At 31.1% G+C, this 16,785-nt stretch overlaps 1 protein-coding gene across 2 annotated transcripts in view; it reads left to right on the top strand.

The window, feature by feature from the left end:
* Positions 1–433: 433 nt before the first annotated feature.
* Positions 434–16,785, top strand: part of LOC130901153 (protein ELYS) — a 25,732-nt gene continuing 9,380 nt past the window's right edge. Inside the window, exons 1-13 of one of the 2 annotated variants that reach the window (XM_057812277.1) lie at positions 434–742; positions 794–1,086; positions 1,147–1,477; positions 2,602–3,001; positions 4,474–5,434; positions 5,825–6,219; positions 7,529–8,247; positions 9,063–9,261; positions 9,352–9,592; positions 11,200–11,292; positions 11,343–11,814; positions 12,415–13,230; positions 13,496–13,747. In XM_057812277.1, the coding sequence (XP_057668260.1) occupies positions 652–742; positions 794–1,086; positions 1,147–1,477; positions 2,602–3,001; positions 4,474–5,434; positions 5,825–6,219; positions 7,529–8,247; positions 9,063–9,261; positions 9,352–9,592; positions 11,200–11,292; positions 11,343–11,814; positions 12,415–13,230; positions 13,496–13,747 (5,263 nt within the window). In that variant the 5' untranslated portion in view covers positions 434–651. The remainder of the gene's footprint in view (positions 743–793; positions 1,087–1,146; positions 1,478–2,601; positions 3,002–4,473; positions 5,435–5,824; positions 6,220–7,528; positions 8,248–9,062; positions 9,262–9,351; positions 9,593–11,199; positions 11,293–11,342; positions 11,815–12,414; positions 13,231–13,495; positions 13,748–16,785) is intronic. The other variant, XM_057812278.1, reaches the window with a different exon arrangement.

Below are 16,785 nucleotides of genomic sequence, written 5' to 3'. Positions count from 1 at the left end.
TATGTAACTTGTGTTTGTGTTCTAATATTGTAATATTAGAAATCAATAGCAGAAAATTAATAAAACTATTTACATCTACAAACTGTTTTATTTAAAGTGCAATCTCATATTTTAATAAAACTCTTACATATCCATGTAAAACATCCGCAATCAAAACATAATTTTTGATTACCCGGAAATCCGTAACTTCCGCCCCACCTATTACTTGCGTGTAATACTAGTTGCCTGAATTTCAATATTATGGGGTGCTTAAACTGACCATAGTTTTAATAAGACGATATGTATAAGTACAAAAACTAATTCATCATAAAAAATTTGCTGTTGTATCAAATATTATGAACACATCATCTACATCTAGAACCGTGATTTAGAATAATGATTTATGCATGTAGCTAGTAGTATACATCACAACAAACCTACAAAATTGTCAAACAGAAGACAATAACTGATAAAATAGCAGAACCTTTAAAATTTGACAGTTGGTTTAACCGCGTTCATTACCAACAAAAAACACGACATAAATCACAATGTTTACAAAAATTGTTTAAATTTAAATGATAAGTCAAACCGTTTCTTTTTTATGTTATAAAATCTCAATAATACAACTCGTTACTGAGTTATTGTCACTAGTTTTGCTAATATAACCTAAAAATGTCGTTTTGTGTTAAAAAAGTAATTAATTTTCCTCAAGGCGGATTAGAATCTATTACTCACGGTGACACTGTATCATTTGATTGCAAAGGTAATGAATTAATCATAATATATTTCAATTTTACATAAATCTCTTTTTCAGATTCTCAATTACTAGGAGGAATTTTCCAGGATAATCGTTATGTGTGGCAGTCTAAAGGGCCTGTTTTAGAAGTAAGGAATACTAAAACGGGTTCTAAAGTTAGTGCTTGGATATTTGGAGGAGTACTTAAAGATTCTAGTACCAACATAATATGTGTAGAAGAAATACGTAGACCAAATGGCAGAATATCTCTATTGGCAGTAGGAATTGACTGTACCATTAGTGGTGGAATAATTTGTATTTTTGATATATTTAGTTCCAAAGTGCTAAGAGCAATACAAATAAAAGAAAAGGTAATTACTGGATGTCCTGTTTTGAACAGTAATAAAGTATATTCTAAAACTAAATTTCAGATTTCATCTCTTCATATAATAGATCCTGGTATAGAAGACCTGAATTTACCAGGTCCTTTAAGAAATTTTGATGGAATCCTAGCTGCAGGGACAGAAGGAGGAGATGTATTACTCATTGACATATGTAGGCAAATATGTGAAGAGTCTTTGCATTCATTATCAAAAAGAGATGAATTAAATCCATCTCAATTGTTCCTTCTGACTTCAAAACATATACCAAAAATTGAACATTATAAAGAAAGGTCAGTTAGGGATGGAGTTCATCTTGCAATACATTTAAATGCAGTTTTTAATAGTGCAACTGAACATTTTGTACTTAAAGGACCAAAGGGTTAGTATTTGAGAAGTAAATTTTATATTCTCAATGTTTATCAGTATATATTCAAAATTATATGTTTCATTATAGTCCCAAGCATTTCTGTAACTTTTTCACTGTATGATAAATATCCCCAAACACAATATTTTTAATCAAAAACATGTATGAGATAGTGGAAAAGCTTTATTGCTGTTTTAGTGTCAATGTATGGTATGTTCAACATGATACAATTCTTTAATTTATTGAAATAAGTTTATGTAAGCAGTATCGGGAAATATTTTACAGAATATTGGAATATCATAAGTATATTAAGTTGCAGCGACCATTTTAGGGGGGAGCACCTGGACTATACCATACCTACTATACTATACTATATGGACTATACCTACCATAATTTTTTTCTATTTCATTAATAATTTATTATGAAAAAACCGATTTTATTGCTCGTGCCTTTGCTTAAAATCCATTTCCTCCTACATTAATTTTATCTATGGGAGCCATATGCATTATCTCTGCAATGATAAAACCTATTGAAACCAACTCTACGCGATAATTTATTGCTAATTAATTGCTAAAATTTGTGCTCTTCATATCCTCCTAGGAAAAATAATTTGGAATAAGTCTGGTGATTTGGGAAACCAAGAGATTGCACCAAGTGATGATATGATTAACACTATTGTATCTAGGACAACTGTCTGGGTTGTTTATACCTTCAAGCAACAGTAACCATTTTATATATTATTTTTTAATTTACATTATCTCAGTTCTTGGCATATGTATAATGAGCTTAGAAAACCCATGGCTTGATATATTTTCTTTCTCATTTTTTTGCCTTTTTCCTAAATTTTAATTTTGTTTTAGTGTTTTTAAGAATCCATTCTACATCCACAGTATTTTCTCTCTTTAATTTGATTATGCTTTCACTTTAAATTAATAAACGTGAGCTAAATAAAATGTGAGCCAAAGACAAATCCTTACACACACATTCCCACTACACTCTGATAAGTTAAGTTTATTATAATTTAATGTGATGTTCTATTGAAACTTACTGATAGATTGTAAATAATTGGCTTAAAAGATTTTACATTGATATATCTATTTTTCTATACTATGGATAAATTATTATGTTTATTTTGAAGGTGACGACAGAATTCATGTGAATAGAGAGGAAGTTGCAACAAGTGCATTGTACTACTGCTCCCAGTTAACATCCCTACTAGTTGGCTATAATTTTGGAGCTTTCCAACTTTGGAATTTAACAACACTTGAACTAGTCTATACATCTCCAGTCTGTGATGAACATCTTCCTATTACTCATTTTGCTCTACAAGAACCGACAGATGATCCCCGAGCTTTTTGTTATATTTGGGTTGCATATAGTAATACTGTTTCACACCAGGCTGGGTTACCTTTTGCGGTAATGTATTCTTTATGCTATGAATCGAAAGAATATCAAGAAGGTTATGGATATTTATATCAAGATTTCCATTATTGTTCCATTCGATTTCAAGTCGAACTAGGACAACTTGAAGCACACAGGTGAGAATAATCCACAATAGTATAAATCAGTTGAATGAGAAACATAAATTTTAAATCCAAAGAAATAAAAAACATAACACTTTGAGAATATTGGATGCTTTTCAGCAATTGTAACAAATCATTTTTAAACAGCACATTCAGAAACACAAGCCATTTCATGAATAAATTTTTTAAACTAATGAAAAGTAACTAAATAATTCAATGAACAAGCTACTTCTCTGAGGAAGTAGATTGTTTTGGCTTTACGTCGACTTTGCACCTATATCTAGAAAATATTTGGTACAAGATTCTACATCTTATTCTGCTTCCAAAGGAGGCTATTTTTTGGGTTTTTTTGTGTCCCACTTCCTTAGGTGTTAGTATTACTTCTTCAAGGTACTTAAGCCTTTTAGTGAAATGGGCAGGACATTTGCAGAGTAGATGCTCTGCTGTTTCCATGGCTTGCTCTCAGAATCTGCAATTGTCGTCCCCTGCCATGCCATCCCAATCATCTTAAGATGGTATTTGACAGGACAGGGATATGTCAGAAGATCGACGATCGTGTCTGATTATCTCGAGAAATTCTTCAAACTTCTCAGCTGATATTGTTATCAACCTTATGGATTGTCTTAGGCCTGGAGCTTTTTCCATCTGATTCTTTAGTCATTCGCTCAGTTTGTTACTGGAGTGGCATCTCGTAAAGCCGCAGAAGAGCTCTGGTCCAAGATATGAAGCCGTTGCTCCTTTTTTGGCAAGGTTGTCTGTTTCCTTCATGCTTGGTATACCCTGGTATATTAGTAGGCCTAGTGGCGAAGTATTGTGGGACAACTCCTTTCATAGGACCACAACCTCTTATATTTTCCAAAAAGCCATTATGGTCAAAATAAAGCGAGAAAAGAAGAAGAAATCAAAAACAGGGAGTAAAACCCCTAAAACTGAAACAATCAAAGATATTTCTTTCTTATTCTACCGACCGACCCCAAAAGGCACATTCATTAAGCAACAACACCTCCTCTGTGAATGGAGAAAATCCATACACAAATGCTTACATTTAAGCTTTTTAAAGCCAGCAGAGGTAAGCCACATTGCCCCCAGACAGGATACCTCACTTTGCTAACTAACTGGTAAACAGTCCAAGGTATACAATAAATCAAAAGTTGAAAGTGTCAGTGATGAAGATTTTCGGCCTTTACCTCTAGCTTATCTAGTCTAACTAAATATTTCAATATACAGGTTATTTACCTAAACTTATACTCATATTCTGTGAATAATGTTCCATCTGTGAAACATTTAACCATAATGTTATAATCACAGTGAATATTTACAAAAAAGGTGATCATTGAAAACTTTTTTATGAGTTTAATTTATGATTCCTACTACCTCTTGCTCAATCCTATCCCAGTTTCATACAAGTAGTATATTAGTATCAGTCATAAACTGATAAGAAATTGTATTATCAGGATTTCATTATTGATTACATGTTTTATTTGTAGAAATGGACTTCTACCTAAGGGAGGTCATTGTCTAGGATTTCAACCAATTACGAAACTATCTACAAATAAAGAATCGTTTAACCATTCTTCAGTGGGAGACACTTTAGCACTATGTTTGGTTTCTTGGGTTGTTTGGTATTCGAAATCTGATACACAAACTTGCTGCATATTATTTGATCTCAATCAATGGTATAAAGCTCAAATGCCCAATTTCACAAACTGGAAAGACTGTACAAACTATTTACTAACTGTTGGTATAAGTGATTCGATCTATTTAAATGGACATAAAACTGCTACAATTTCCAGCATCTTATTAGAAAATAAATCCTTATCTCAGTTTATAGGAGTACAAAGATTGGAAGAACATTTCTATCCGACATCTCTAAATTTCAATCTATGGATATTAAGAGAGTCTGATATTATATTTATGGTGAATCAAGGTATACAGAAATCTTTACTTACTCAGTTGGAATCAGTAGGACCTTTATGCCTTGTAAGACCAAGTGATGCTTGTAAACAGGCCCTTAATGTTGGTTTAATACCCCTATTCATTGATATACATTCAAGTGGGAACTTATCAACTGAAATGCAAAGAGAAATAATCTTGAATGTAGCACTAGAGCATCAGCTTATAGGATGGTTATGCAAATGCGCTTCTGAATGGGCAAATGGCAGTTTCTCATCAGCTGGGTGCTCTCTGGATTTTATTCTAACTTGGGCTTTTCAAAGAGCCATCGTTTTGAGAACGAACTGTGATAAATACTGCACTTCCTTATTTGACTATTCTCAATTGAGATTGGATACTAATACCAGTATTTTGTTGAATAATTGTACTAGGCAGATCAGTGGTCTGTGTGTATTATATAAACATATTGTTAATAAATTATGCAGTTTTGTGGGATGTTTGGATGTTGTCAAAGAACAATGGACAGCTTTGGAGATGGTTTCAACTTATTTCGAGGTAAGCTTAATACAAGACATACAATGTATTTATTTTTGATTGCAAATTTTTTAACCAGAAAAAATGTAAGTCTATTCATCACTTTTATATTAGTTTTAATGAAAGAATTTATATCTTTTTTACTATTGTATTTGTTTATACATAACTTAGTACACCTTCCATTATTCTTTTAAGATGTATAGTGCAAGTTAAATATGATGAGTTGACGACCGGAATCCGCTGACGCCGCAGCAGGCATTTAAACTATATATACACACCTTACATAATTATAATTGTTTTATTCAATGTAATTGTAGAGTAATAAAGTCATTGCGTGAATTTTCGTTTTTAAAAACCTTCACTTGCACCTTAGTGCGGGATTTAGTATAATCAGCTTGTTTTTAATTGTAGGTTTTACAATGGCTTGTAAATGTTGGTCTACTACCAGAATGTCATCCTTCAACTTATCCTCGTCCTGATAACTCGGAACGCATCAGCGCCCCATATCCAGTACAGGAATTAAAAGAATTTTACAATGAAAAGCGCGCTGAAATGCGATTGTTGTGTAAAGAATCGTTTGAAAATGATGATACTTTATTATTCATTGATAATTTAATTGAAAGAAAGTGCGGAGGAAGTAGATTACAGAAATTGTGGCAGGAAGATGATGGCGACGGATTATATCCCCCTCCTTCCTTGCAGAGTTTGATTAGAACATATCTGGTGGATGGAGCTGGTATCTGCCATAGGCATTCATTGGTAATTTATTTATTTTTGGATTTGGCTATGGCTCTAGATCAAAGCAGGTAAATATAACAAGATGTATTAGTATGTGAACTTATATATAATACCTTTCCAATTGACACTACAGCTCAGTATGAGCTGTGATCTCCTCAACAATTCGCCTCTCAAACTGATCTGTTCTTCACCGATGTTCTCCATCTTCTCACATTCACTATTTGTAAGTCTTTGAGAACTTAATCAGTGCATCTGATACCGGGTCTGCCTCATTTTCTACTGCTGTATTTTTTACATTCGTGATTCTCTTAGGCATCTCCAATTTTTGAATGTTGCCAAACCATCTTAATATCTGGGCTTTAATGAATCAGACGATGCCTAGTATTTCATCGATTTCTCTATTATTTCAGATTCTCAAGTCTGCTTTGTTCATTCTAATCACTCCATATATTCTTCTGATAACATTTTTCTCTCAAATATTCTTAATCTTTTTTGGTATTTTTGTGTCATTTTCTTCCTACAAAGTAGTATTTTATATAAACATTTTGTCACAATATTATAAAAAACTGACAGCTTCATAGTTGAATCAATTCTCAAGGGTTAATGCATTTTTCTTTTTTTGGTAAATCAATTTTTCAAGTCATTGAACATATAAAAAAATATGTTTCAATGAATTTTGCAATTTATATTTATAAATATAATTATTTTCCTTTAGAAGATTAATATGATGATTTGATGGCTTAGATATAGGATCATCTCCTTTTAACCATCCATTGTCCGATCAATTCCCAATTGGAAAACATAAATTCCAAATAAGCTTCCAATACTTCTTCATAAATATGAATTTTTGTAAACCTATATGATGTAATGAATCGTGTTTTATTTTGTTTAAAATGGTTTTATTCAATTAATGAAAATAGTATATATTTATTGAAAGAGAGAATTTTTTGGCCAGAAAAAGTTTGACAACACCAAACAATACACAAAGAAATAGATTACTAATTAGGAGAACTGATTTTATGTCAACTATGGAAAAAAATCTGGGCCATATAAAGTTATTCCAATTTTAATATAGTTCTTATGTCACTTTGTATATTGCTATACGATGACACAGTACTTTTGAAGTATTATCACAAAACTACCTTTAGGATAAACATTTTACACATTGTTAAATATTATAATTAATTAAACTCTTATTTTGATAAAGTTTTGACTCTATTATTCATCAGCTTAACTAGGACCAAAGTTTTAATTTTATTTTTAATGCTCATTTAAGGATTGTTGCTTTTTAAACATTTCATTCCTCTTTTCTATCTACTTAATTTTTAGATTTTTCATTTTAGTTTTTATAAATTTCATTTGTAACGCTTTTTTTAGATACTCTTCTGTTGTCACCCATCTAATAAAGTTCCCTGCAGTTTTCAAAGTATCTCCAAGTATAATAAAGATCACTCAAGCTTTTTGGCAACTAGATCATGGAGATTTTACAACAGCAATGGAACAACTCCTAGACCCATTCGTATTGGGTGAAGATCTTCAGTCGTGGCACCATACCTTAGTAATGAGATCACTGTTGATTCATAAGCATCCAAATTTTGCATTATTATATATGAAAATCAGGAAACCTCCAATCACAGATGAAAAAGATGTATTAACAGCCATAAGTTTGTTCATTGCTAACAATATGATCGATGAAGCTTTCTACTTTAAAAAACAATATCAGAATAATGACGAAAAGAAGTTGTTGTCACATTTATTCCATGAATGTAGCAAAAGTGATTCTCTGCATTTAGTGCTTTATAAATGCTTGAATACAGATGAAGAAAAAGCATTTTTCAAATATTTAAGAAGTGTCGAAAATCCTACGTGTGATGATTTGCAAATTTTCTATTATCTTTTGCGGTCAAGGTTCATAGAAGCTTTTGATACTCACTCTAATATTAGGAGAAAGTTTCCAGAAAGGCAAGGATTAATTGGACAAAGCATGGCAACTAAAACAGATCAGATTGTCAAAATATTTCAATCGCTTTTACCAGATGTTAATAGAAAGTTAGTTGATTATATTAGAAAGGAAAGAACCAACATATGGAAAGAAGGTAAGGGATAATAACTATTGTATATTTGCTTATATTGAGAGTTTTTCCAAATTGTTTAAATTAACATAATTACTTGTTGAGTAAGTTTTCTGATTATTGTTTTTCATATTCTTCAATAATTTGGAGAATCTGGTCTTCCAGTTGTGGAACTCTAGGTCGTCTAATAATATTAGTTGCTTTCACAGAGTTACCATTTCTTGTAAGAGAAGATATAGTTCAGTTAACGTTTCACAACATGGTAAATGATTATTTGAATAATGCTGGTCATAAAGTATAGTTCCTAAGTCGTTGCCATTTGTTAATCTATACAAAAATTGCATATTAGTCAATTCATAATAGAAGAATGGACACTACATTTTTTGCCTTTTTTAAACAGCATAGACCTAAAATCAAGAACATTTAGATGCGTTATATATATATATATATATATATATATAATTATGAATCTTTTCAATGGCACTTTATGTTTTTTTCTTAATACTTTTTTTAAAAACAGCAGCATAGCTAATTACAAACTATAAATTTCACGTATAGTTGAAAGTTGAAATTAGTATCTTCCTAATAATTGAACGTATTTTAATCCATTAACGGCAATTTTATCACACATATGTATAAGAACTTTTTGTTTTATAAAGTAGCGAATCGTCCATTGCAATTATGAAAATTACATTGGAATCACACTATATATTAGAAATCATTTTATTTCAAAACAAATCTTGTAATGTGGCTAATGAATTTACAGTATTAGCAATGCTTTTTGTGCATATACAATTACAAAATTAAAAACGAAAAAAGTTGAAAAAATTCAATTTTAGTGGAACGACCAACTCCAATGTCCGTTTTTGTCCATGACACAACTGAACAAGTAAAGTATAAATCAACATTGATTCACGCTGCTTTAACTAAAGCTAAACGAACTTTCAATGAGTCTATTAACCAAAGTCAGTATACAGATTTGGTTACGGAGGAAACGCCATTTTTAAGAACCCCAACAATCTATAAAAATGGAAAGAGGTAAGTTTACTCATTTTCTTTTATATTATAGATACTTGCTAAACTTTTTCAAAGAAAATAATTTTTATTATTCAAATTATTGCTGTGTAGGATTTTCACTCCAGTTATAACTCCAAAAATAATCGATTCTAAAGATAAAGAAGACGTCTATACACCTCCGAGTAAACGAATGAGGTTAAGTCCAAGGACAAGTACCACCAGTCCACCTTCTAAATCGAAAAAATCGGGTCATGCACTCACCCTTACACCAATTGTAAAAAGGAAGATTTCCTTTCTTCATGATCAATCAATAACCGGAACCAATGTATGCACTCCGCAAAGTATTCTAAAGGTATATTTTTTGTAATATTCAATCAATTTCAGTTTTTACGGTTAATACTTTGTTGTTTTGCTTTTCACTGGCTGAAAATAGATATATTTTTGTGATAATTTGAGTTTTGGCTAGAAATTAGTTCAAAAAGGTTTTGAGATTTTTTTTATATTTAAACTCGGTAGCTCAAAATTACCTCTTGAGCAATTCTATTTGTGAAACAAAATTTTATTTTTCAGTTTTTTATATTATGATGTGGAAAAAATTTCTCTTTTGAGTAATTCTCTATCTATAGAAACGATTTCCACACTAACACATTACTGTGAGCACTATTTCTGATTTTTTAACTCTCGCTATAATGATTTCGATTTTCACTGATGGAATTGTCCAATTAGTTGGTTTGGGACATAGCGTGGAGGATTGGTAATAATTAGTAGTGGAACCAGTTCAAGGTTTTGATTCCTCGCTGTATCCCACAGCTCCATATTGGTTTTAATATACTTTTTAAATCAGCAGCTGAGTCTTTAAATTTAGTTGGGATCATTTCCAATTAACCAATAGCACTGTTTCAATTTTAATTCTGTTTCATTTTCATAAATTTGTTCATTCCATCTTAGTATTTGACCGAAGGTATTGGACTTCATTCCTCTGTATAAGGGATTGATAGTTGAACATGACCATTTAACAGGAATCTTTTTTTAGGATGAAGATTACATACGTATATCTCATTTCATTTGCTCTAATTTCATATGTCTTAGACCATTTTGTTGATTTATTTAGATACATATTTTATAGTAGCGTTGTGGACAGCCAAGGGCTGTTAAGCACATATAAATTTGTTATTTTCTGAAACACAATGTATAATGAAACCGTTATTTGATTCATGGTAACAAAAGTATATAGAGATAAATTGAAAAAACGGAGCCCTATGTAAAAACTACATGCTAAAAATCCATATGAGAAGACAGTAGTGCAGTTAACAGTCCTTTTATTAAATTATCAATTTCATCCGTTTATTTAATTTCTTCCACTGTCATCTTGCTCAATTCCTTTAAAGTTTTTTCTCTTTTATCCACAGTTCATTTATTTGATCTATTTATTTTTTTCATGATCTTCCTTCATCACTTTCATGTCCACACAACTGCTTTTTTTATTTTTTCCACTATCGAATCTGGTTCTGTTACTAATCTAATGTTTCCGTTGTATATCTTGTTCCACTTAGTTTTCGCGATATTCTTTTCAAGTGTTTCAATTGCCATTGTATTTATTTTTGTTTCATCTTTCCTTCTAATCCAATTTTCTACTGCGTATGTTATAGTTGGTACTGCTATTGTGATGTGAATTTTCAATATCGCAACCATATCTCTATAATAATTTTTAGGTTATTCATGTTGACTTCAATTTTCGGTTTTTCTATTTCTGAGCTTTTGGATTTTATTCTTAGAACTTTCTATTGAGACCACATCATCAGAGTATATGTGATTGTTCATTTTTACAGCTATTAGCACTCTAGGTATTCTCGTTTCCCCCAGTATGATGTATTTGCGACTTAATTTATTGTAACCCATTATATTCATAATTATTTGATAAACTCTTGTAATTTCAATAATAAAACTCAATTTTTTTAGGTCAGACATCTAGTTCAACAAAGAGATAGTATCACAGATGAAACATTCCCAGGAGAAGAGGCTGAAAATCAATATCGTAATATCTCTTTACAGGTTTGTCCAATGTATATTTTGAAAATTGATTTTAAATTTTGGTTTTTCAGCGTACTAGTTTGGGTTTACAACCAAGAAGTTCTTTATCTCGAACTTCTAAAAGACAGCATGTCCAATTCGATGCAGCAACGAGATTTTCGACATCTGTTAGTGATCAAAGCTCTAGGTTATTAGACAATACTCCTTTGGAAGATATTATACTACGTAAATCTTCTATATCATCTAAAGATGTTAGCTCGACATTATCCACAAGTGCTAATGAAGAACCCAGTGATGAAGTTTTTTATTCTCCCGAAAACTCTGCTAATTTAACGGATGAAAATATAGAAGAAAAAAAATCAGAAGATAAAGTGAATGAAATACTTAATGATCAGCATATTGAGGAAAAGAACAATATTGAAAAAAAGAGTGAGGTAGTAATAGATGAATGTACTGAAGTTAAAGAAAAGGAGATTCCAGCTGAAGAAAATAAAGTCAGTAAAGTAGCAGTTGGTTCTCCTAGAGCGAGAAAAAGTTACAAAAGTGAGTTCAATAACTAAGTAGTCTACTTTAGGTATTATACCGTATTAGCTATTTTTTCAATTTTCACACTATTTCAATAGCTCTGTGTACGATGATGTATGATTTTTCTGATGGCAGTCTATTATACACAGTTTTTAATTTATGCATTAGACAAATTTTGAATTTTGGAATTGAACAGCTTTAAAAACCCCCCAAAAATGATTTAAGAAATTTTATTAATCTGTTGTTCATTAACTACTTGTATCTCTTCCCAATTTGGTGATTGTTCCCTTAGAAAACCTTTCCATTTGTGACACAAATAATTTTATTATCTCTCATCACATATGCTTAGTATATTATCGCATTGCTTAAAATTAGTTTTAGATTCAACATTTCACATCTATGGAATAATACGAAAACAACTGGGTTACCGAATTCAATATTGATTTATCATTTTCTCATTAGAAAGGTCAAGTTTGAGAAACTGTATCTAATAAATAATAATTTATTGAATCATAATATTAATAATAATATGCTGAAAAAGATTTTTTCATCTGTAATTTTTATTGACTAATTCTGAATATTTTTCTTGATGACATACTTTCATTTCGTATTTTGTAGGATCACTTGGTGAAATGTCACCTACGCGCTCTAGTCCAAGACTATCAAAATTATCAAGTCAGAATCAATCAGTGTTATCTGATATTTCCGAAAAACCATCAACAACTAGTAGTTCAATGTCGACTGATTCTCTGTCTCCCAAACCAACAAGAATAGTATCAAAAGTGAAAGGAAGGAAATCTTTGAGTCGACAAGTTTTAGAGAACAATGCGTTTTCTCAGATACGAGGCCAAACACCTAAGGAATCTGTCATTTCAAAAGAAGTTTCTATTTCTCAATCTGAAAAAATTGTTGTTACTGAAAAGTCTTCTGAAGAATCAAGAGTAACTACAGTAGAATCAAATCTTAATATTGTTGATACATTGGAAAATTCTGAGAAAACGCCTGATATTAAAAAATCTCATACTTCTAGCAGTTTTGTTTCAAAAACACAATGTTTAGAAAAAACCTTTGATACCGATACCTCCATAGATGTGAGCTACAAATATGATGAACAAGAAAGCTCTAGTATGAAATTATCAGATTCTTTACAAGAATATATAGATTTTCTCATGGCTAGTGGTAAAAAAAATCGAGAAAAAGAACAGAATAATGAACTATCCAAGGTTCAACTAGATTTTGCCAGAGAGGAAGAAAAGGACAAAGAAGAAGCGGTAGATTACGAGGAAGTACTTTCAGATGCTGAATCAGAAGATGATAAAGCTGTAGAAGTCCATGAGTTGTCATCAGAAATTGAAGAACTTGCAGGGGATAAAGAAGAAATAGTAGATGTTGACGTAAATGAACATATTGATACAAATGAAAAATATGTTAAAGGTAAAAAATTAAAATATAACAATTTCAATGAAATTTAAGGTTAACGGATAACTGTTAGATAGAAATAGATAAACTGATATCATTTTTCATTTAATATTTTTCCTAGTCTACTGCCCTCTTATTACAAGTGTGTTGTTCAGCTTCTATTCTATGACAATCGTTTACCATATAAAATTATGTACACACTTTGATATTTTATTGACTACGGAAAATAATAACTCTTTTAGAAATTTGTGAGTTGTTAAATGCATATCATTCTTTTTAGGAAGCCCCAACGAAATAATAATCAAAGATCAATTTTTAACTGAGCTCACTCCCGTCCCAATTCAAGAACCGCCGCCAAATTTGGAAGGTGGTGATACCTCATCTAAGCATTTTTCTCTTGTCATCGAGGACAGTAGTTCAAATGATGGAGAAAATTATATTAATGAATTCGATAAATGGGAAAATAATATTTTTGGAGTAACAGACGATGAAACTACTTTCCAAAAATCCAAGAGAAGTTCGACGCTCTCAGGTATTTTCAGCATAAGTATTCACTTAGTTTAGTTACCCTATTTTTTATTACAAATTTAGTGAACATGTATATCAACAATATGTTTGGTTAATAGAATAGTCAGCTGCATTCAGGGCCATTGCGGGGCCCATGGCAGTCCTTTGGACTCGCCCTCACCCATACCGGACTCATATGACCCTCCTATGACCTATCCTTAACATTACTCAAAAAACAAAACAATTGAAATATAGCTGTGGGAAAAGTTTTATTTTTTAATTCTTAGTTTGAGATGTACTTGTTATAATTAACCAACTAATATGAATATAAAGCGTTTATGTTGCTGGTACTTGTAACCAATTGTGTTGTCCCTGTATTGAATATAGGGCCAAGGCTAAGCATATATATATATATATATATATATATATATATATATATATATAAGCATATATATATTGAAACCAAATATTAATTGTATTTGAAGGACGGGTTTGTTAAAATTATAAAGACTGTTTTTTGATGTATATTTCTAACTATCGAAGTAAGTTACATACTTTCGTCTTTACGACAACCTCGACTTGGTGAGATCCCCTCTTATATCTAAGGTTGGGAGATAAAATCAATGCAAAACAAGGAAGTCAATAAAAAAATAAAATTCATTATCAATCAGCATTAATAGCAATATAAACAAAAATCGCGACTATTTTAAATTTTTGTAAATTGAATGTTACCTACTCTTCTTATATGAAAAAGGGTGGTTTTGGTTTGTCCGTAACCCTTTTATACAGTTGTTCCTATCAAAAAAAGTGACCTAAGTAAATGTTGCTAGAACTAGGGCGTGGAATCAATTAACGACGAAATAATAGGGTTCTAATAAAAAAAAGGCCACTTTGAACATCAAAATTAAAATTAGAATTCAGAAATTGATTCTTCGTTAAAAAATAATGGGGGTTTACTAAGTTTAATTTTTTTTTCGTATGGCCAACAGTCTGAGCTTAAAAGTACAAGGTTTAATAATTTAGTATTCCACCCCAAAGTGTGCTACTGCAAATAATATTTGGATTTAGATAAAATTTTCGTGTGGAAACTGATAAAAAAATTGTCGTCGCGCCCGTGGTGATCGCCTCGTATGCCCCTGCCCCTGGCTGCATTATACTGGAAAAATGGATAGTTCCTGCTGTCAAAACTCCAGTTTCTTAAAACAATTATGATTTTTCTTATATACTCCATTACAGTCTGGTTCTGGTATGGCACAATAATAATATATAAATAGAAATCTTATTTAGTGTGAATAAAAAAATAAAGCCAATGGTGAATATTCTTGAGAATCTATCATGGATTGTTAAGATTGACATTAGTTTATCAAAATAACAAATCTAAAGAAGAAAGTATTTTTCATTAAAAATGCCTTAACTTGGCTTGATCAATAATTATTTAGTAATAATATTCTACTTTTGACTTATCCAAAGGGAACTACTTTATTCTTGTCCAAAGAACTTGCAGTTATACTAGCGTACAGTACATTCGCTGTAACATTCAGATTTCACTAGAACTGGTTTTATTTTATAACACATTTATAGTGTAAATTCAGTTGAATTCTTCAATTTTTTTTTGTTTTTAAAAAAATCTAAATGGAAGTTTTTACAGCAAATCTCGATTCGCAGCTAGAAACCTTCTAAGCAAATGGTCCAAATTCGAAAACTTGTTTACGTCTTTTGTTTTTGGTCACTTCCATTGTTTCTAAGTACTTGCAAAATGAACCCATTGACTGTGCTTTAGTTTGAAGCTTAGTACAAACAGTGCTTCAGCAAAAAGAAAAACCTCTACAAATGCAGTTAATCTTAAGCCAGACAAAAATGACATTGATGTCGAGTTAGATATGGACTGAAATTAAAAGATGAAGTTGACACTATTTCAACAGCTCAACATTACAAAATTGCATATTTTGATATTTTAGACTGTGCGAGGACCCCAAAAAGTTTGGTTCTATTTTGAAAATTGAAACATTTCCCACGGTCAAAAACCATAATATGTAGTCGTATAAAGACCTAGTTTCGCCAAAATAGGAATAGGGTAAAACGCGTTTTCAAGTAGTTCTAGTTGGGGCATGATCTATAGCTTATAGCTGGACATCCCGAGAAGTTCCAGAGACTTTTTAGCCGGTATGGTTATAACTTTTTTGGGTGTCTTAGACATTAAGTGTTTTTCTAGCAAGACTCCAACGGATTCTTTAGTTCATTCTCATAAGGACATAGTAGGGCCATGGTCCAAAACATTGAGTCGTTTATCTTGTTTGGCAAGATTGGCTGCTTCCTCATTACCTAGTATTTCCAGGGGGCTTGGTAGCCACTTTAGGTTTACTTTGCACACAATAGCCTTTAAGGTCCCTTGGCTATTGGAGATAATGTAAATGTGCTAACTATCGAATATTCTATTCAAAGACTTCTGAGCATATATTATTATTATTAGCAACTGTTTTGTATTATCAATTGAAATCATATAATTTCAAGCGTACAAGGATCGACAATTATCATGAAGATCTTGAATTGTGATCTTTGTAGAATAGTTTCACTGGATTTGTTAGTACAGTATATAATTCCAAAATTTTTTTTTTTGGTCTACTTGTTCTTTTTTTTATTATCTTGTCGAGTTAGTGAATTATTTTAATAAAATGTGAATTGATGTTGAGAAATTATAATCAAGTTAGGGTTTATTCTTTCTATTAGTATCTTCTTGAAGAGTTTACATTACTATTTCATATATAATAGTGTTAATAGTATGTATGAATCCGAAATTTCCATAGAAAAAGCACTAATTCATTTGTAAAAGCAAAGAAAAAGGTTAGCAGACAGAAGATCATAATTCATAGCTTTTGATACTATTTCCCGTTGTCTCCAAATTGGTACCACATTAATCTTAATTTGAGACGAAGTATGTAGTATCCATTGACTACTATACTGTAGTTGTAATTATATTTTAGATAAGTCATGGTAAAGATTACATAAATATATTATCGAAAATGTTTGTTTCCCTGATGTAGTATGAAATTCCCAATAATTTGA

The sequence above is a fragment of the Diorhabda carinulata genome, chromosome X (genome assembly GCF_026250575.1).
Source record: "Diorhabda carinulata isolate Delta chromosome X, icDioCari1.1, whole genome shotgun sequence".
Taxonomy (NCBI): Eukaryota; Metazoa; Arthropoda; class Insecta; order Coleoptera; family Chrysomelidae; genus Diorhabda; species Diorhabda carinulata.
Note: the sequence above shows the minus strand (reverse complement) of the source record. Positions and strands in the feature narration are given on the sequence as shown.